This window comes from Bos grunniens, chromosome 8 (assembly GCF_055505025.1).
Source record: "Bos grunniens cultivar Pamir isolate PY7600 chromosome 8, Bosgru_T2T1.0, whole genome shotgun sequence".
NCBI lineage: Eukaryota > Metazoa > Chordata > Mammalia > Artiodactyla > Bovidae > Bos > Bos grunniens.
The window spans coordinates 69,897,284-69,917,877 of record NC_141172.1 but is presented as its reverse complement, the minus strand read 5'-3'; the positions used below and the strand labels follow the sequence as shown (position 1 = coordinate 69,917,877).

General features: G+C 48.1%; 1 protein-coding gene across 1 annotated transcript; it reads right to left on the bottom strand.

Moving 5' to 3' along the window:
* Window positions 1-1,298: 1,298 nt before the first annotated feature.
* On the bottom strand, window positions 1,299-13,920 carry LOC147367374 (rho-related BTB domain-containing protein 2-like). The gene is made up of 9 exons (XM_086416433.1): window positions 13,716-13,920; window positions 12,979-13,084; window positions 12,258-12,443; window positions 10,593-11,617; window positions 10,173-10,291; window positions 8,498-8,648; window positions 4,056-4,144; window positions 2,951-3,056; window positions 1,299-1,608 (listed from the first exon to the last, which is right to left on the bottom strand). Exons 1-9 carry the CDS (start codon window positions 13,903-13,905, stop codon window positions 1,391-1,393), a joined length of 2,190 nt encoding a protein of 729 aa, XP_086272559.1. The 5' UTR covers window positions 13,906-13,920; the 3' UTR covers window positions 1,299-1,390.
* Window positions 13,921-20,594: the final 6,674 nt, after the last annotated feature.

Sequence of the window (20,594 nt, the reverse complement as noted above, 5' to 3'; positions counted from 1 at the left end):
CCTGTTATCACCAACCAGCACTGAGTAAGGTCACGTACTTCATTACGATCCTTCTTTACAAAGACTCCTATTCTCCATGTCAGTGCCCTTTCCCCTGACCTTTGACCCCTACCGCATCCCACCCCTTCAACACGGTCATATCCTATGGAGTTACCTGCTGAAGCTGACAACAGATTGATTCTCATGATGGGTCCAACACCATGGTGATTCCTGAGCCCCCCCTCCCCGCCCCTGCAATCTCATCCCCAGCATGCTGAAGGCATGCACCATGCCCTCCAGAGTCAGTCAGTGGGGCCAGGACATCCTCGGTCACAGCCGGTTACACTGCTTTCCTGAAAAGCATCGGAGTCAATTTTACCACCTCGACCATTGCCTCATCCACATGGGGTCCCCTGCTTGGCTTTATAAGAATGAGAGCCATCCAGGGTCTTTTTCTGCTTTTCTTCTTTTGAGGGGACAGAGGCCACAATGCTTTTGTCGGTGGTGATTTTGTTCATTGTCTGCGTATTTTTGCAAAATTTACCCTCTCCCCATTAGAAGCTGTGCTGGCCAGCAGCGGGGGGGAGGAGCCCAAAGGAGCATGGGATTGCTGTACTCAGGTCCCATCACCCTCTACTTTCTCTCCCCCTGTTCCAGTGTTTCCTTTTGTTTCCATCTCCAAACCTGAGCGGTAAAGGATGGGGGGAAAGAGAAGTTTCTCATTGCACCAAGAAGCACTGCTTCCAGGGCTGAAGCTCTGAAAAACCTCTGCCACCTTCTCAGGCCTGGTTGCCCACAGCCCGGAAGCAATGCTGGCAGAGGGCAAGCCTTCTACTTGCGGCTTCTGGCAGCTGCACCACAGAGGTGGAAGCCTGGAGTTGGGCTCTGAAGGCTTAAGTTCTACCCTGACTTTTCCAGTGAGGATTTGAGTAGGCTCCATGTGGAAAGGCCCACAAAGCCACTATAACCCTTCAATTCCATAAATGGAGACGTGGGGCCAACAGAGGTAGGACCCTGCCTGCCCACTGCTGCTCCCTGGGAGGGGGCTGCCTGTGCAGACCAGGACACACAGCTTCCCAGCAGGAGAATTTCCCCTTTGATGCTAGGGTTCTCCGACCCACAGACAAGATGCCACAGTCCTCAGCTCTCTCCCCGATGCCCGCCTCCAAGAGTTGTCTCCCGGCCAGCCATGGAATCAGGACCTCTGCACAGGGCCACTGCTCTGGTCCACGAGGCCAGGCTCCCTCCTCTCTGTGCTGAGCTATGTTGGCTGGTGAGAGCAGCTCCACCCAAAGGGTCCTGGTTATGCGAGTCCTCTGTCCCTGGGAGGTGGAGGGGGTGATGCGGAGGAGCAGAGGGGCAAAGACAAGTGGGGACAACAGCAGCAGGGTCAGAAGAGGGTGGCAGCATCTCAGACCACAGCCGAGGAGGAGGATGGGGACGCCGAGGAGGCGGCCGAAGAGGACGCCGAGGACGGACTATTCCAGAACAACCAGCGCCGCTTGGGCTGCCGCTTCAGGTGCAGATAGTCCTCCTTCTCGCGCTCCTTCCGGGCCCGCTGGTAGTGGTCTTCCTCCTTCAGGTACCAGACGGGTGGCCACCGGTGTTTCTCGAAATACTGCTGGTTTTCTGGGGCAGAACGGCAGTAGGGCTGGGTGAGGAAGACGCAGGAGGAGGGGCAGAGGGACTCCCACCCCTGCCCCGCTGCCATGGAACATGCCTCTGGTCCTCCTAGGCCCACATGCCAACCCCTGGGGACCAGAAGTGGAAGCCCTGCCTTCACTGAGCCCCCAAAGAGAGTCAGCTGCCCAGGGAGTGGAGCCGACGGTCCACACTGGGGAAAGGCATTTCCACTTGCGTCTTTCTTCAAAGGCAGAGGGAAGATCCTATCAAGGCTTGGAGAATAAAGCAGGCTGCGACAAGGGATGAGGGAGAAATGGTGAGAAGAGCTGTGGGCAAGAAGATGCTCGGCCTAGCTGGGCTGACAGCAGGTGCAGCTGGCAGAGCTGAGGTTCTGAGAGGGGAGGTGCGGGGGGTTGGGGTATGCAGGAGCTCAGATGGGAGGGAAGGCTAGGCTGAGGGGTTTGGACTTCTTCTAGAAGGTGTGGGGGCTCCACGAAAGTTTGGGACCAGGGAAGTGAGGCAGTTGGAACTGTGCTTTAGAAAGAAAATGCTAGAAGGGTGACGAGGAGAGAGCAGGAGTGGGAGAACTGGTAGAGTACTAGGGAGGAGGGTCACAGCAAAGCAGATGGTGCCCAGTGAAGACCAACTGGGGGAGGCCAGCCACACCTCTCCCTGGATCCCATGAATCCTGGACCCCTGGATTCCTGTCAGGCCCCAGGACCTGAGACATCAATTAAGCAGAGACCAAGCTGCAGGGACCCCAGAGGATGCCCAGATCTGTGTTGTCCAAGCTGTGACTTGTGCCCATTCCCAGGTTATGAAATTAATGTCATGAGTCGTGAACAGTATTAAAAACAACTGATAAATTTTTCAATATGTGTACTCGGTCACAAGGTAAAATGTAATTCTTGATAAGCTAGAGGGGTGGAATGTGGGGATGGGAGGGAGGCTCAAGAGGCAGGGGATATATGTATAATTATGGCTGATTTGCATTGTTGTTTGGCAGAAACCAACCAACATTGTAAAAATCAACAAACAAAAATGGATTTCTTATTGTGGAGTTTGATCCACAAACATCTAAAAAACACCACCTCTAGTCTGACTGTACCTGTGAAAAGCAGAAGCTCAGAGGGGCAGAGTGAATTGCCCACGGTCTCTGGCAGGCTGGGGCTGGGGGGCCGCCCTCCACACCAGCGCTTTTTCCAGGACCCCTCCGCTGGGCTGGGTGCATGTTTGCAGGCTACTCCCCACCCACAGGGGTCTTTGGCAGCCTCTGGGCGCCCTGGGATCAGGTCAGAGGCTTGGACCCAAGGAGAGGGAGGCGACAAATGCCGCTGGGGATGCTCACCTGGGGACATGGCCTTCATGTCTCGGGGGAACTTGCGACACACATTGTTGTAGTTGGTGCAGATGTGGTGAAGACACCAGTCAGCCAACTGGTACGCACAGTGGAACTGGGAACAGACAGGAGCATGTCTGTGCTGGGACCGCTGGGCCAAGGTCTGCACACAGATGTCTACTTTTGCCTTCAGAGCCAGAGCTTTGGCGCAGGTGGCCAAAGGCCCTGAGTCACAAAGAACCCACCTCAAGTGGCAAGGCCACACAAAACCACGATGGAATGACATGGATTTGCTCCTTGGCACCATCACCACCACCTCACCCGTGACCTGCCCCCAGCAGCCGCAGAAACCCACAGTCCTATGAGGTGGCCTCTTACTGGGTCTGCCCTCCTCAGATCTGACCCCTCGTCCTCCATGCTGGGCCAGAGCAGCCTGCACTAAGGTGCTGACAACTGGGCTTAGAGAGCTGACCACCCAGGCATATCTGCATTATTTTAACTTCAGAAACTAATCTTTACAATGTTTGGCACCCTGAGGGCTCGTAGGGGAGATTTTGCTTGCCTGTTCTGGGTGGCTCAGACAGTAAAGAATCTGCCCGCAATGCAGGACACCTGGGTTCAGTCCCTGGGTCAGCAGGATCCCCTTGAGGAGGAAATGGCAACCCACTTCAGTATTCTTGCCTGGAGAATCCCAGAGACAGAGGAGCCCGGCAGGCTAAAGTGCACGGGGTCGCAGAGAGCCAGACATGACTGAGCAACTGACACTGTCACTTGGGAAAATGGAGGAGGAAGTTCATCTTAGATGGAGAGTCCCCAGTGTGCCTTAAATGACCCCAGCCGGCAGCAACCACGTCTATACAGGGCTCTGGTTTCCCTCCCCGGCCCAACGGTTGCCTGAAGTCTCTGTCCCTTCCTACCACAGCCAGCCTCTTCTCTTGGCATGTTGGGGTGAATCCTCTGGCCTGCAGGATAAGATGGGTCTGCCCACTGGGGGAACCAAGTCTGTCAATGGGTTTCCTTCCTACCCACCACCTCCCAAACCCTCCCCATTTGCTGCCAACAGGCAGAGCCCAGAGCTGAGAATGTTGCAGAGATTCCTTCCCTGTCATCCTACCTGAGCCAGTTCCAGGAACACAAGGACGTCCCCGTCGATGTCCACCATCATCTGGGTTGCTTCCATCAGCCCAGTCACTGTGTACTGCTCTGTGACACACACACAGCCAGGAACGGGCTGAAGAACCACAGGAGTGGACAGGCACTTCTTTATCCCCTCCCCGACCCCAGCAGGGGCCCAGAGCAGGGCAAAGAGAGGTCCGGGGCAAGTCCCAACAGGCCAGGAAAGGCCATAGGAGATTTAAGTCTGCTCCTACCAGTGAGGAAACCAGGATTGGAGCAAGACTTTCCCACTGGAGATGAGGTGGGAAGTGAAGGCGGAGACTAGAATAACCTATGAAGCTTTTTAAGCTACATATGTTGCAGCAAGGAGTTATACAGGTGGGGTGAAAGCCCCCACCCCTGAGAATCAGCCATTGATACTGATGGGAGAGGGTATTAAATCTCAAATTTGCTAAGAACTATAGATTAGAACTAAGGATTAAATCAAGTTGTTCATTTTAATTTAAATTTTGTAACAAATTGTGTACTAACCTTGCATTTCATGTTAAGACCTTTCTAGGGAAGAAGTAAACACTTTGAGTTCTGAATTTTAACTATCAGTATAAACTGATAAAGTATTTTATCTTTAAAAGTAATATGTCTCAGCTGAGTCCATGGGAAAAGACCTAGAAACAACAGCCATCCCAATAGCAAAAGCATTGCTAATGCAAATACTGTAGCCTTGAAATCCCATTTCCAACTACAGGAAGCCAAGACTTCTTAGAGAAATGGCTGATACGGGTATGGGGCAGGAAATGTACACAATGAACCTGGCACATCTTGTCATTCCAGAGCATCGAAAGCTCTTCTAGAGACTCTGCAGCCAACTTGAGAAGACTTCTACAGGTTAAAGGAACAGCAGAGTATCTGAGTTTCCATAAAGCTAATTGCAATTATTTAAAACCGATAGCTGGAATCAAGATTGCCGGGAGAAACATCAGTAACCTCAGATATGCAGAGGGCACCATCTTTATGGCAGAAAGTGAAGAACTAAAGAACCTCTTGATGAAAGTGAAAGAGGAAAGTGAAAAAGTTGGCTTAAAACTCAACATTCAGAAAACTAAGATCATGGCATCCGGTCCCATCACTTCATGGCAAATAGATGGGGAAACAATGGAAATACTGAGAGACTTTATTTTGGGGGGCTCCAAAATCACTGCAGATGGTGACTGATGCTGTGAAATTAAAAGATGTTTGCTCCTTGAAAGAAAAGATATGACCAACCTAGACAGCATATTAAAAAGCAGAGACATTACTCTACCAACAAAAGTCCATCTAGTCAAAGCTATGGTTTTTCCAGTAGTCATGTATGGATGTGAGAGTTGGACTATAAAGAAGGCTGAGTGCTAAAGAATTGATGCTTTTCAATTGTGGTGTTGGAGAAGACTCTTGAGAGTCCCCTGGACTGCAAGGAGATCCAACCAGTCAATCTTAAAGGAAATCAGTCCTGAATATTCATTGGAAGGACGGATGCTGAATCTGAGACTCCAATACTTTGGCCACCTGATGTGAAGAACCGACTCATTTGAAAAGATCCTGATGCTGGGAAAGATTGAAGGCAGGAGAAGGGGACGACAGAGGACAAGATGGGTGGATGACATCACTGACGTGATGGACATGAGTTTGAGTAGGCTTCAGAAGTTGGTGATGGACAGGGATGCCTGGCATGCTGCAGTCCATAGGGTCACAAAGAGTTGAACACGACTGAGCAACTGACCTGAACTAAAAACCAATAGAGTATGTTCAAGTCCAAAAATTCATAATCACATGTAATATTAATAACAAAAAATCAACTGGTCACTCTCAAAAGATGATAGCAAACAAATGTGTGTCTTGAAAACTGGTAAACAGGGACTTCCCTGATGGTCCAGTGGCCAAAACTCTACACTTCCAATGCAGGGGACCAGGTTCAACCCCTGGAAAGGGAGCTAGATCCCACATGCCGCAACTAAAGATCCTTCGTGGCACCACTAAGACTCCACTGCAGCCAAATAAGTACATAAATATAAGAGAAAAGAAAAGCAACTGGTGAATTAAAATACCACATATTCACCTGCCTTTCCTACATGAACTATTCTACTGGGAAATCAAACCATAGGTGAGGGAAAGTTTCCCTCCTTTTGAAAGTATTCTAACAGATTAAAAAAAAAAAAAAAAGACCGAACTGGAATATTACCATTTCACAACACTTAATAAATGAATGGATCCAGGCAATAAAATTCAAAGGCTGCTAACACCACAAAAAGCGAGAAAAGCAGATGATCTATGTTTCTTGATGAAAAGCAGAAACAGCCTACAAAATGTAGTCTCACCAAAAGAAGACTGGATCTAATCTAGCCTCTAGACCTGAAGGCCAGTTGATAAGACGGAAACATGGTGGACTACAGAAAGGCGATCAGTAAAAAAATCTAGGTTCCCTGGATCAGAGGGTTTTTCCAACATATCCCAAGGGAAAGTTCTGTTTTTGTTTTTAACAGACAAGGAACTTACAGATTAAAAAAACCTTAAAAGATATATAAAAAATAAAATCATGCTATAGTGTTTCAGGATGCACACTTGGATGATATAACTATGAAGAAGAGTAAGGAAGAACAATCATAAAATCTTAGAGCAATAGGCAGAACGGTTACTTCGGGGTGGGGAGGGCCTATGGTTGAGAGGGACAGACTCAGGGCTCTGGTGTGGCGAGCAAGGCCCACTTGGTTTGTAATAATTTGTTAAGATGAACACATATTTCATGTTTTTTGTGCAATATTTAATATTTTAAAAATTAAGCTTAAATTAATAACTTCATAGTAAGCTTATATCACAAAACATGTCACTTATTATACAACACTTGGCATTTTCCACTGTTCCTTGGCAAGGTACATAGAAACATATTTTTTAAATGTGTTTTTTAGCGATTATGAAGCATTTCCCAGGAAAGGCCATTCAATGTTATTTTCTATAAGCCTTTCCATGCAGCAGTGAGAGGTAACATTATTAATGGCTACCTTGCAAAAGCCATCCACGTGTGCTTAACCAGTGTGCCTGTTTGACTTGTCTCTGATTGCTTGCTATGATGAAACAAACTTAAAGAAACACCTGAATACATTTTTTTTTCATTTGGGCCATTTCTGTGTAGCAAATCTTTCAAAAGTTATTTAGTCTAAGAGTTTTGGACTATTTTCTGTGTTCTGGGAATGCTGCACCACTTTTTCAAATTGTTGTAGCTGTGATCTTATTTATTTTTTATTTATTTATTGGTTGAACCACTCAGCATGCAGGATCTTAGTTCCCTGACCAGGGATCGAACCCGTGCCCCCTGCAGTGGAAGTGCAGCCTTAACCACCAGACCACCAGGGAATTCTGCAGTTGAAATCTTTAGAAGCCTCTTACTCCCTGCCCTAAAGCCCTCAGTGTCCCCTGGCCTGCCTCTGCAGGCTCAGCTCTTAACATTTGATTCTGGTCAATCATTTCCACCTCTTCCAGGGACCAAGCGCCACCTTTCAACTCATTTCTCATCATAGGATCGCTGCTTCCCTCATAGCCAAGTCCCAATCTTGATCATCTGCCGAGGGCCACAGCAGCTCTGACACCAGGTCCTTCCCTGAACCTCAACTCAGTATCTGAGGCCTTGCTCTCTGCTGCCGACCCACCCAAGGACATTAACCTGGACATCAATGCCAGTACAGGTACCAACACCAACATCAATGGAACACACATGCTGACTCCAGCTCAGGAGCACCACCTGTCGGCGGGCACCACAGGCTCCACATGACTTCTCATCTGCACTGCACCATCTCTCCTCCTGCCCTGGCATACCAAGCGCTGCTCCTTGGTCTCCCTCCTGCCCCAGCCCCTGCTCCACCCAAGCCTCTGGGGTTGGTCCATCCTGAAACCTGAGCTCTAGCTCACAGGATCTTCCAGGAATCAAAGAATTAGGAGTGACCAACAATTAGGTCAATGTTTACTGTGTTTCTAGAAGAAAGAGAAAGGGAAGGTGGAAGAGAAGAAGGAAATGACAAAGGGGAAGAAAAACGAAAGGAAGGAGGAGGAGATGCAAGGGTAGGAATGAGGAATGGTGTTCTGTTCTTTCTGGCTTCTTAAGCTTGCCTAACTGTGGCCAAGCTGAGAACCTCGAGCCCTGGCATCTACTGGTGCCCACTTGCTGCACCGCAATAACCTCTAGAGAGACCTATAAGGTGACCCCACCAAGCATCCCTCTCACACATTTCCTTACATCCACGTCCTCACCACAACCCCAATACGCACCGACGTATCTCACGCTATGTAAACGTATCCCCTTGGTGCTGGCGGCCTGTCCCCTAGGAGGAGACAGGTGAGAGAAGAAATCACGACTCCCAGGGGGTCCCCTGACTCCTCCTCCTCCCTGGAGGCCCCTCCCCTGGGCTTAGCTACCTGTGAGGGCGACCAAGTGTGGCAGGCAGAGGCGGTTGGCCAGGATGATGAGTTTCATGTCGTCCAGGTCGGGGCTGGAGGTGAACATGCCAGTGTACAGGTACTCCAGCACGGCCTGCATGCAGCTCTTGCTTGTGTAAGGAAATACCACCTGCGGGTGGGAAGGAATGGAGCAGGCTGCAGCAAGGTCCAGCTTTAGGGAAAGAGCAGCAGTTCTGAAGAACTCAGAAGGCCCTGGCCTGGACAGTTGGTCTCCCATAGACAGGCTGCCACCCCTCTGCGGTCCCTGGACCTGCTCAGAACCCCTCCTTCCCCAAAGGCTAATCTTCCACACCAACAGCCTGCAATGAACCCATCTGCTGAGCACCTGTGAGCAGGGCTCCAACAGCTTTTAAAAGGACCTGGACTCGCGTTAGCATCTTTCTGGTTTGGAGGAAGCATGAAGGAGTCCTTCCAGTCACCTGCACCTGGCCCCACTCTATCCTTCAGGGAGCAGTGCAAGTGGGATGTGGATGAACGGAGCGAACACCAGCTGGTCTCTCTGGGCTGCTTGAAGCTACAGCTCTGGGCCTCTGGGATCTCTCCAGAGCGGGACCAACACAAAACTGCTTTCTCATCAGCCGCCAGCCTCTCCAGGCTGCACTGGGAATTGGCTGGAACTTTACAGCTGCTTCTGTGACTCTGGAGAGTTCCCATCTCACACGTTGCACATCTCAACCCACTCATGCTTCAGGGAGCAGAGACAACTCAAATCTCGAACTCTCCTCTTCACCTCCCAGAAGGACTCCCTTTCCAGTGTGTGCTAAGTCGCTTAAGTCATGTCCGACTCTGTGCGACCCTATGGACTGTAGCCCGCCAGGCTCCTCTGTCCATGGGATTCTCCAGGTAAGAATACTGGAAAGGGGTGCCCTTCCCTCCTCCAAAGGATCTTCCTGACTCAGAAACCTTAGGAAATGCCTTCTCTGGGTTATAGGATGCTATGCTCTAACATTCTTTGTTCAGCTTTTCATTACAGTGCTTGCTGAGCACTGACTAAGGGACCAGAGCTGAGAAGGGTACTCAGCAGAAATAAAAGACCTCATCCGCATACTCAAGGGAAACCTCAGATCAGCTGGAGAAACTTGGTGTGGACCCTTGGAACTTTAAGTAGATTCACAAAGGAGGACACTGTTAACTACAAGGCTGAGGAACAGACAGTCAGTGTCAGAGTTCAGAGAAGGGTAGAAAGGAGGTCAGACTTGAACCCCAGTCTTGATTTGGCTAGAACTCCCACTGACTCCTGATGTTTCCTCTAAGTAATTTTCTACCCACTGACTCCCACCCTACACCTTGACTATAAACTCCACTTGATCATGCTCAATTAAGAATTAAAACCAGTTCTATACTGAGGTCTCTTTTCCCCTATTGCAATAGTTTCTGAATAAAAAATCTGTTCTTACTGCTTTAAGAGAAAAGTTTTTTCTCAACTATAGAGCTAGGATGTGACCATAATTGCCCATCTTGGTATATTGCAAAGTCCTTGGCTATAGGAGCCATCTCATAAACTTCTCTTGGGCCCATCACTTGGTGGTTTGTACAGAGTCAAGGCTGAAGGAAGCACCATGAAGTGACAGATGCCTCAGATGGAAAGGGAGTAAGCCTCTCTCCCTCCCAGCTGTTTCCATCCTAGCCTTACCTCCCTGGTGGAACTCTCCACAAATGGTCCCCCAAACATGGCAGCCATCCAGTCACAGCTAGAAATCAACAGGGGCTTGTGGGCGCTGATGGTGCCATCATCCAGGATGAAGGTCACATCTGTTGGGTGAGAGAAGATGCATCACGTGAGGATGGGGTGAAAGAATATGGGACAACCAACCCCTCAGGTCGACACTGCTCCCAGATGACTGCTTCCTCCTGAAGCCACAGTCTGTGAGCACCACATGACCCAATCTCAAGCTCGGGGCTCTAGGTTTCAGGAGCAGAGTTGTGGTATCTCCAGGACATCAGTGGCTGAGATGACTCAGAATGCTACTCGGACCAACCCAGATTCTGCAGAAGGCTCCTGGAGGGAAGTCCCCTGCCTTTGGGACCCCAGCTCCTAAAGCCTGTTTCATACCTGAGAAGGTGCCTTTGGCCAAGCACTCCTTAACCCGGTTTGTTCGGCGGACATGGAAGGCCTTGGTGATCTCCTGGTTCATGAAGGCCTCGTTGTTGAGGATGTTGGCCACCATCATGCGCAGATCAAAGACCTCAAGCAGCTCAGCGATGTGGGCGATGTGCATGAGGTCTCGCTCGTTCTCGTCCAGCTCCCCCGTGTACAGGTACTTGAGAACAGCCCGGAACGGCCCTGGCTGGATGGAGTTGTCCATTTTCACCACCACCATCAGCCGGGATTTATAAGTCAGTGGGTCTTCTGTCATCTCTTCCTGGATGCTCACAAAAGCTCGGCTCCAGGAAGACAGCACTCGACCCCGCCCAGGCAGGTACCCTGTCCCATTGCCCCGTAAGATCCCGTCGCTGGTGGATGCCTGGAGCCCAACAGGCCCAGAGCCCCCGCCCTCCTCCACACTCTCACACACGTCAAAGCTGGCTGCCCGGAGCAGGAAGTCCCGGCCATGGTGGTGGTGGTGGTGGTGATGGTAGTGGTGTTGATCAGGGTGACCCCGGTAGTCCTCTGAGCGGGGACCCCCTGACCCCGAGGGTCCCCCCAGCTCCCCCTCACTCAGGTCCATGAGGAACAGGTCATAGAACTTGGAGGAGGATGTGGAGAGGTAGATCTTGTGGGCGAAGATGCGCACCCGCTCCTGAAGCACAAGGATGACGTCTGCACACAGCGGGTCCTCCAGGAGGTGGGCAGGGCACTCCTCGCTGCTGGAGGGGGGGTCGGGCACCACAATGAGCGGGGGCGGCGGCTTGGGGGGCAGGAAAGGCGCCTGAAGCAGGGGCCACTGCACATTGCGGAGGTGGGACTTCCAGAACTGCAGGTGCCGGCGGGAGATAAGCGCTGCCCGGATGGCGTTGTCGAAGACATCCTTGATACCGAACTGCGCCACCACGCTCGTCTCGTAGTAGGGGATACCCAGCTCCTTGGCCACCTCTCGGCCCTTCTCCGGGGGAAGGATCTCATTGGGCTTGATGGGCCTGGCACATTCAAGAAGGGAATGTGGTGGTGGAGGGGTGGGGGGCAGGGAGATGCATTCCCCAATCCTGTGTGTTTTTCACCTGACTGGGGGTGTACCTGCTGAGGATCTAGGTCTAAGCCCCATTCCCGCCCTGCTCATTTCCACTCCCTTTCTCCTCTGTTTGGCCAGATCCTACCATTCTTTCACTTTCAAAGCTCACTTCTAATCCCTTCTTCTTCCAGGAAGCCCTCCATTATCTATGGTAGGCCTGGGTGATCTCCCCAGCTCAGAGTAGTGGGAGGGCTGACTACCTCTCTGGCAATTAGCATGCTGGTTTTTAACATATTCACCTATCCAGTTCGTCTCCCAGCAAGACTATAAGCTCCTTTCATACAAAGATTACCTCTCCTTCTCTCCTCATGATGCTTAGCCCAGTATTGCCCACTCAGTGTGTAATGGATGGATGGATGGATGGATGAAAGAATGACCATTCTTACTGGCCCCCTATGTGAGTCTGCTTCAAATGGAGGGAGAGAAGTGAGGCTCTGTGCATTCTCTCAGGGCTGAGCAGGGAGTTGAGAGACACACAACTTCCCCCCACCCCCTCTTCCCCTTCCCCATCTGCCACCTTTCCCTCCCTAGGCACCAGGACTCCCTACCTAGTCAAGGGTCTCCTGGCCCTATTGACAGCGTCCAGGTCAGCATAACGCAGGTCCAGCTGGCAGCCCACCAAGATGACAGGTGCTCGGGGGCAGAAGTGCTTGATTTCTGGGTACCACATGGTCTTGACATGGTGGAGGGAGTTGGGGTTGGCAATGGAGAAGCACAGAACCACCACATCAGATCTGGGGTGGGAGAGAGTGAGGTTATAGGCAGAAAAAGCTAGTGATAGGTTCCCTGCTGCTGGAACAAGGGAGAACACATACCCAATGGCACCCCTACACTGCAGTCCCATAACTGTCATATGGATCGGCTCACGTGATCTCCCCCAAAACATTTAATCATAGCACTTCCTATTTCTGTACCCCCAAGTTAGCACTGGAGAGATTTCAAAGACTCTTGGGTTGACCTCACAGCTCTCTTGAGATTTAGACATGACCGCTTTTACCATCTCATCTGAACAGCCTTCCTAATTGGTCAAAGTCCCAGTGTTACTGGTTAACAGGGGAGAACTGAAACCAGGCCGCCTGACTGCAAAGCCGGCTCCCTGCCCAGCCCAGGCTGCCTTCCCGTCAAGGGTCTCCCAGGGCTGTTTTCTCCACTCCTTCCTCCCAGTTTCACAGAGTGAAACTCCTTCCACTCAGTTTCACAGAGTGTCCTCATACCTCAGGGAAAAACCCCATCCACTTGGCTCCCTGAGGCAGCGGGGGTCTTCCCTACCTCCCATAAGCAAAGCGCCGGTCTTTGTGGTGGTCTCCGAAGGTGTTCCAGAAGCGGAGAGACACGCTCACATCGTCCACCACATCTCGGGAACATTCTAGCACTTGGTGGGGGTGGGAGGGGGTGTGGTGGGACAGGGAGAGGGGAGGGAAGCGAAGGCAGTGGTTCCTGGGGGCCCTGAATGCCGACTCGGGGTGGGGTTAGCTCACTCCTGGGTCCCACAGCATGGGGGCTTGAGGGACAACTAGAGTCTCCCTCTGTGTGTCCTAGAACACCTGAGTCCTCTAACAAGAGCTGGCCAGGACAGAAGAGACTCCAGAGGACAGACAGTCATGGGAGTGATGCGATCTCCCAAGGAGCCTATCCTTGTTCCCAGCTGTACCTGCCAATCAGATGTTTCCCAGCCTTGGGTCTTCTGGTATCATTAGCCAGCAGTTTCTTTTCTCCCGGCAGCTCTCATCTCTCCAAAGCACCACCCCTTTCCCAGCTCCAAGGCTTCCCATTACTGGGGGCTATGTTACACAAGATGCCCCAGGCTTCTGCTCAGACAAACACAAAGGGCTGGGGACCCCTCCCCTGGAGTGGACTCCCCTCAGGCCTCTCCCAGGGATCTGTGCTCTTCAGCTGCCTCTACTCAACCTTTAAAGGGCTTCCGTGAGCTTAGCATAGGGCCCCTCTGGAGAGATCCCTGGGGAAGAAGCCCAGATGAGTGAGGCCATAAACTTACAACCTTACCTCTTGGCATACCCGATACTGGTCAATGGTCCAAACCGTGGGCATGTGGGTGGCAAGCAGCTGGTACTGGGTGAGGGTGGCATTGCAGGCCCGGGCACAGATAAGCCTGGTCTTGCCCACAGCGTTGTCCCTCACCACCACGCACTTGATGGTCTCTACGTTTGGCCTTTCATAATCCATGTCAGAATCCATTAATTGGGACCTGAGGGAGAGAAGAGAAGCAGTCAAGACAACTTCGCACACCAGCCCCTGAGGGCCAGGGCCAGCAGCTCTTCTCTGCCGGGGCTGCCCCCTCTCTGAGCATTTGAGCAGAGAGGAGGACAAGGGAGTGGGTAGCTTTCCGGGCACAGGCTCCACAGGGGCCCGAGGAGACAGGAGTCCCTTCAGGCTGAGAGGCACAGCTCCACTGGGTGAATCTCTGGTCTTCCCCCTGTTGTCTCCATCCTCCAGCAGCAGGGCTTCTGGTTGGGGAATGCCAGAGAGAGATCCCAAGGCGGAGTCTGCTTGGGGGCTGGTCCCCACTCTCCTGGGAAGAGAGGTGTCTGCCTAGGCAGCTCATTTATCATCTGCTCTCCTCCTCCAGCTTTGTCTTAATTTTATTTCCTCTTCAGGTCCCACTCCAGCTCATAGCTACACCCCTTCCCCACAGTATATGGTGATGTATTTTACAACTTAGAAAAATTCTGTATCCCTAAAACACGTAGTGTTTCTTTTGTGGAAAAAATATTTATGAGTGAGATTGTATGATATTGTGGCAGGAGGTTGGGTGGAGGACAGTAGAGAAGTACCAGTGAGTATAAATTTCATATTTTGTACCCAGCACATAGCTCAACACTTAGATATTGTTCAATTAAAAAAGAAAGAAAGAAATCACCTAGACCTGCATTCTGGTTTCATCTCTATTAGTAAAGAGCTACATGCACTAAGAGAGGCAGGTTTCCTCTCAGATTCCTCTTCTGTGAGTTATAGGTTTCTACATTATGATCTTGAGTTTTTTTTCCTAACTCCTGCTTTCTGATTTTAAATGTAGTATCTCCTGTAAATGTGTGATTGCAGAAATCCTCTGGTTCTGGGGAGTCTGAAGAACAGAGTGTCACCTAAACATCAGTGTGTCATGGCTGGGATATTTCTATACTGATGCCCCAATATGTTTTTGGCCAGATACTAAAGCAGCCTAACTTCAGCCATGAAGTACAAACATTGCAGATATTTCAAACACTGCAATGCCTCTGTGATGCACAATGCCCCATGTCATTTCTCCTGCTTATTGGCAATGCCTCATCATTGTTGTATAAATATGCATACCCTGTTGCATTCCCCATTTATTTCTAGTTCTCATCCCTATGATTTATAGCCATTAGGACTTGGCGAAAAGAGGAATGAGAAGGAAAATACATTATTCTTAGCTTGTGAGGTTTACTAAAAGATTCTTACTCCTTGGAAGGAAAGTTATGACCAACCTAGACAGTGTATTAAAAAGCAGAGACATTACTTTGCCAACAAAGGTCCGTCTAGTCAAGGCTATGGTTATTCCAGTGGTCATGTATGGATGTGAGAGTTGGACTATAAAGAAAGCTGAGCGCCGAAGAATTGATGCTTTGAACTGTGGTGTTGGAGAAGACTCTTGAGAGTCCCATGGATTGCAAGGGGATCCAACCAGTCCATCCTAAAGGAGATCAATCCTGGGTGTTCATTGGAAGGACTGATATTGAAGCTGAAACTCCAATACTTTGGCCACCTCATGCGAAGAACTGACTCATCTGAAAAGACCCTGATGCTTGGAAAGATTGAGGGCAGGAGGAGAAGGGGACAACAGAGGATGAGATGGTTGGATGGCATCACCGACTCAATGGACATGGGTTTGGGTGGACTCTGGGAGTTGGTGATGGACAGGGAGGCCTGGCGTGCTGAAGTTCATGGGGTCACAAAGAGTCAGAAAGAACTGAGCGACTGAACCGAACTGAACTGAACTGTGAGGTTTACAGAGAAGGCAGGCTTGTTAATATTCTGTTCAGGCACTGCTGTGTTATGGGAGACTTTCCCAATCTCTTTCTTTCCTCTTCCTTCCTTCCTGCTCTAGGCTGGATTAGGTGTCGCTCCTTATCCTTCTGTAAGCTTGTGTTCCTATCATTTAATGTGCCAGATTGTTTCCTTTTATTTATTTTATTATTATTGGCTGCACTAGATCTTTGTTGCTGGGCGGGTGGGGGGGTTTCTGTAGTTCTGGCAAGTGGGGGCTACTCTGCGTTGCAGTGCGTGAGCTTCTCACTGCAGTTAGGTGGCTTCTCTGTTGCAGGACACAGGCTCTAGGGGCATGGGCTTCAGTAGTTGTGGCTCCTGGGCTCTAGAGTGTAGGCTAAGCAGTTGTGGCACATGGGTTTAATTGCTTAGAGGCACTTAGGATCTTCCCAGACCAGGGATCAGACTCATGTCCCCTGCATTGGCAGGCGATTCTTACCCACTGTCCCACCAGCGAAGACCCCACGTTGTTTTCTAAGTTTCCGTTTCTGTGCCTGTATCTCTGACTGGCTGAAGTGCCCTCCTGTTAGGGACTGTGTTCTTAATTATGTTTGTTTCTAGCACAGTGCCTGGCATATCCGGAGGACTTTGTTGAATGAATAAATGAATGAATTTAATTGACCAAACTCTGAATAAAGAAACAATTTAATCAAAGCCTATCTGTTATTTACCTGAATACAATGTATTAATACAGTAGTTGAATCTTTGATCTATTTGAATGACTGTTTCTTAGCTGTTTGGGGCTGAAATACCTCTAAATTTGATTGCCTCCATGTTCAGACTGAGGAGTTTGAGCAAAGAACAGGTGTGGGAAATCCCTTTTCTTTCTTCAAAGCACCCAGACCACAGAGGCTGTTGCTATCTACCTATTAACAACCACGACTCTTTAGAATGACTCAGTGACCATTTGTGATTCTGTTCAATTTCACTCCAAAGAATTTATCCCCGTTTATTTTTTTTTTAATATTTATTTATTTGGCAGCGTTGGGTCTGAGCGGTGGCATCCAGGATCTTTTATTGTGGCACCTGGGCTCAGTAGTTGAGGCTTAGTCACATGTGGGATCTTAGTTCTTTGATCAGGGATGAAACCCATATCCCCTGCTTTGGAAGGCAGATTCTTAACCACTGGATCACCAGGCAAGTCCAAATGTATCACTTTTTCATTTCACTGTCTTCTCTTCCACTCTTTCCCTCTAAATTGTTCTATATTTCCAGTCCAGCATATAAGTAACTTGGAAGCCATCATTTTGTCCTAACAAAGATCTGAAAAAGCAATAAATGAACAACTCTTAGACCCATCAGAGAACTGAGGTCAAAGGGCAAACTTCTATCACAAAAACTGGGGAAACAGTTAAGCTACAGAGAATCACACTTACTAAGCAGACACCTGCAAGAGAAATCCTCCTTTGAATCCAGCATCAAAGTATCAAAAAACTATATGTGTGGATAAGTCTGAAAATTAAAAATACCAAGAAGGTCAGTCTTAGAAGGAATCCCTCTAAGTGAGGAGTTTTACTTCCAGGAGCTCTGCCAGGTTCTCGAAGTGAAGATTAAAAAAAAATCCTGTTGCTTCCGGCAGGGCGGAGGGGGACACTAGCAATTGAATCAGGGTTTAGGAGAAACTTTTTTTTGGTGTTCTTTGGAAGGAATGATGCTAAAGCTGAGACTCCAGTACTTTGGCCACCTCATGCGCAGAGTTGACTCATTGGGAAAGACTGATGCTGGGAGGGATTGGGGGCAGGAGGAGAAGGGGACGACAGAGGATGAGATGGCTGGATGGCATCACCGACTCGATGGACGTGAGTTTGGGTGAACTCTGGGAGTTGGTGATGGACAGGGAGGCCTGGTGTGCTGCGATTCATGGGGTCGCAGAGAGTCGGACACGACTGAGCAACTGAACTGAACTGAAGTGTGGTTTTATTAACCATTCAAGTACAGGAGGATCTGGGAGTGTTAGTCTCAGTTGTATCCGACACTTGGCGACCCCCATGGTCTGTAGCCCACCAGGCTCCTCTGTCCATGGCATTTCCCAGCAAGAATACTGGATTAGTTTGCCATGCCCTCCTCCAGGGGTTCTTCCCGACCTGGGGATCGAAACTGGGTTTCCCGCATTGCTGGCGGATATTTTACCATCAAAGCCACCAGGGAAGTAGCATCCAGGAAGATGTGGGCAAAATCAGGATTTCAAAGTTTCAGCATCTTAACAGTATGAAGGAAGTCCCTACATACTCTCCTCAAAAATGCTTTTCTGCAGCTTTTGATATGAACAAATCATATTCTTCTTTAGCTTGTTGATGTGGTGGATTACGCTGAATGATTTTCCGATATTAAACCAGTCTTGCATACCCGGGATAAATCCCACTTGGTCATGGTGTATCATTCTTCTTATGCTTGATTAGATGTGCTAATGTTTTGTTGAGGATTTTTGCATGGACATTTGAAAGATATTAGTCTGTAGTTGTCTTTTCTTGTAATGTCTTTTGTTTTGATATTAGGGTAATGCAGGCCTCATAGAATGAGTTAGGAAGTATTCCCTCTGCTTCTATTTTCTGGAAGAGACTGTGGAAAACTGGTAGAATTTCTTCTTTAAATGTTTGGTAGAACTCACCAGTGAACCCATCTGGGCCTGGTACTTTCTGTTTGGGTATTTTATTCATTACTGATTTGATTTCTTTAACAGATACAGGCCTATTCAGATTGTCTATTTCTTCTTGTTTAAGTTTTGGTAGATTTCTAATCTACCAAATAGAATTGGTCCATTTTATCAGGGTTATCAAATTCATAGACATAATAGTAGTTCATAATATTACTTTATTATTCTGTCAACATCCCTGGGATTAGTTGTTATGGTCTCTGCTTCTTCCTTAAAATTTGTAATTTCTCTCTCTCTCTCCACCACCTCCCCCCACTTCTCTCTGTCCCATGAACCTCATGGGAGATTTCTCAATTTTACTGATCTTTTCAAACATCCAGCTTTGGTCTGGTTGATATTCTTTATTAATTTCCTGTTTTCAATTGTGTTGATCTTTGCTCTGGTTTTTATTTGTTCTTTTCTTTCTCTTACTTTGAATTTAACTTGCTCTTCTTTTTTCTAGTTTTCTAAGATGAAATCTTAGATTATTGATTTTAGATCTTCCTTCCTTTCTAACATGTGCATTCATTGCTACAAACTTGCCCCCATGCACTGCTTGTGCTGCAGCCCACAAAGTTTAATACATTTTATTTTTACTTCCATTTAGTTCAAAATATTCCATTTCTCTAAATCCTTTTTCATTTGACCATGTGTGATTGAGAAGTTATTATTTAATTTCCAAGTATTTTAGGATTTTCCAGTTGTTTCTGTTATAGATTTCTATAGTTTTATTCCATTGTGGTTTGAGAGCAGACATTGTAAGGTTTTTATTCTTTAAAACTTGGTAAGGAGTGTTTTATGGCCCAGACTGTGATCTATCTATCTTGGTGAATATTCCATGTCAGCTTGAAAAGAACATGTATTCTGTTGCTGTTGGATGAAGTAGACTATAGATGTCACAGATGCAGTTGACTGATGGTGTTGTTGAGCTCAACTAGAATCTTACTGATTTTCTGCCTGATGGATCTGTCTGTTACTGATGGAGGCTATCGAAGTCTTTAGCTATAATAGTGGATTCTTTTATTTCTCCTTGCCTTTCTATCAAGTTTTGCTTCATGTATATTTTGACACTCTGTTGTTAGGTGCATTCACATTAAGGATTGTTATGTCTTTGGAAAAATTATGCAGAATTGACTTTTTTTTTTTTCCATTGCATGTTGCCCCTCTGTAATCCTGATAATTTTCCTTACTCTGAAGTCTGCTTTGTCTGAAATTAATATAAGCATCCCATCTTTCTAGTTTTAGTGTTAGCATATTTTTATCTACACTTTTACTGCTTGTCTATATCTACATTGCCTTTTTTTCCCCCCCAAACATCATGCAGTTGAGTGTTGTTTGTTTTTATCCAGTTTGACAGTCCCTGCCTTTCAGTTGGAGTATTTCAACCACTGATGTTTTAATTATTATTTATATAGTTGAGTTATAAATCTAAAATATTTGTTACTGTTCTGTACTCATTGCCTTGTTCTTTGTTTCTTGTATTGACTTCCACTTTTTCTGGCTTCTGTGGGTTTAATTGAACACTTTATATGATTTCATTTTTAACCTCTGTTGGCATATAAGTTTTACTTCTTCTTTTTCTTTTTGTACTTTCTAAGTAGCTGTCCTTTGGTTTACAAAGGGCAACTAAGCCTGTGCACCAAAACTGCTGAACCCACCTGCTGCAACTAAGACAGTGCAGCCACATAAACAAATAACAAGAACTTAAAAATAAACTAATCCAAGTCCTTTTTCTAATAACACTGTATCATTTCACAGGCAGTACAAATACTCCATAGCAATGCACCTCAACCCCTCCCTCCCATCCTTCATAATACTGCTTTCATTCACTTCACTTATCAAGAAGTTATCATCACTACATACATTTTGGCTAGTATCATTTGGAACGAATTGTTGTCTGTCCCATCAAATGGGCTTCTCTGTGGCTCAGACGGTAGACACCTGCAATGTAGGAGACCTGGGTTTGATTCCTGGGTTGGGAAGATTCCCTGGATAAGGGAATGGCTACCCACTCCAGTATTCTTGCCTGGAGAATTCCATGGACAGAGGAGCCTGGTGGGCTACAGTCCATGGGGTCACAAAGAGTCATACACGACTGAGTGACTTCACTCCAGAGTTTTTGTTGGACCAAATGAGAATAAGTAATCTTAGAATGTCATTTGTCTCTAATCTGAATGAAATAGTCAAACTTCATAGCAATATAATTAATATAGTTTTCACTGAAGAATCA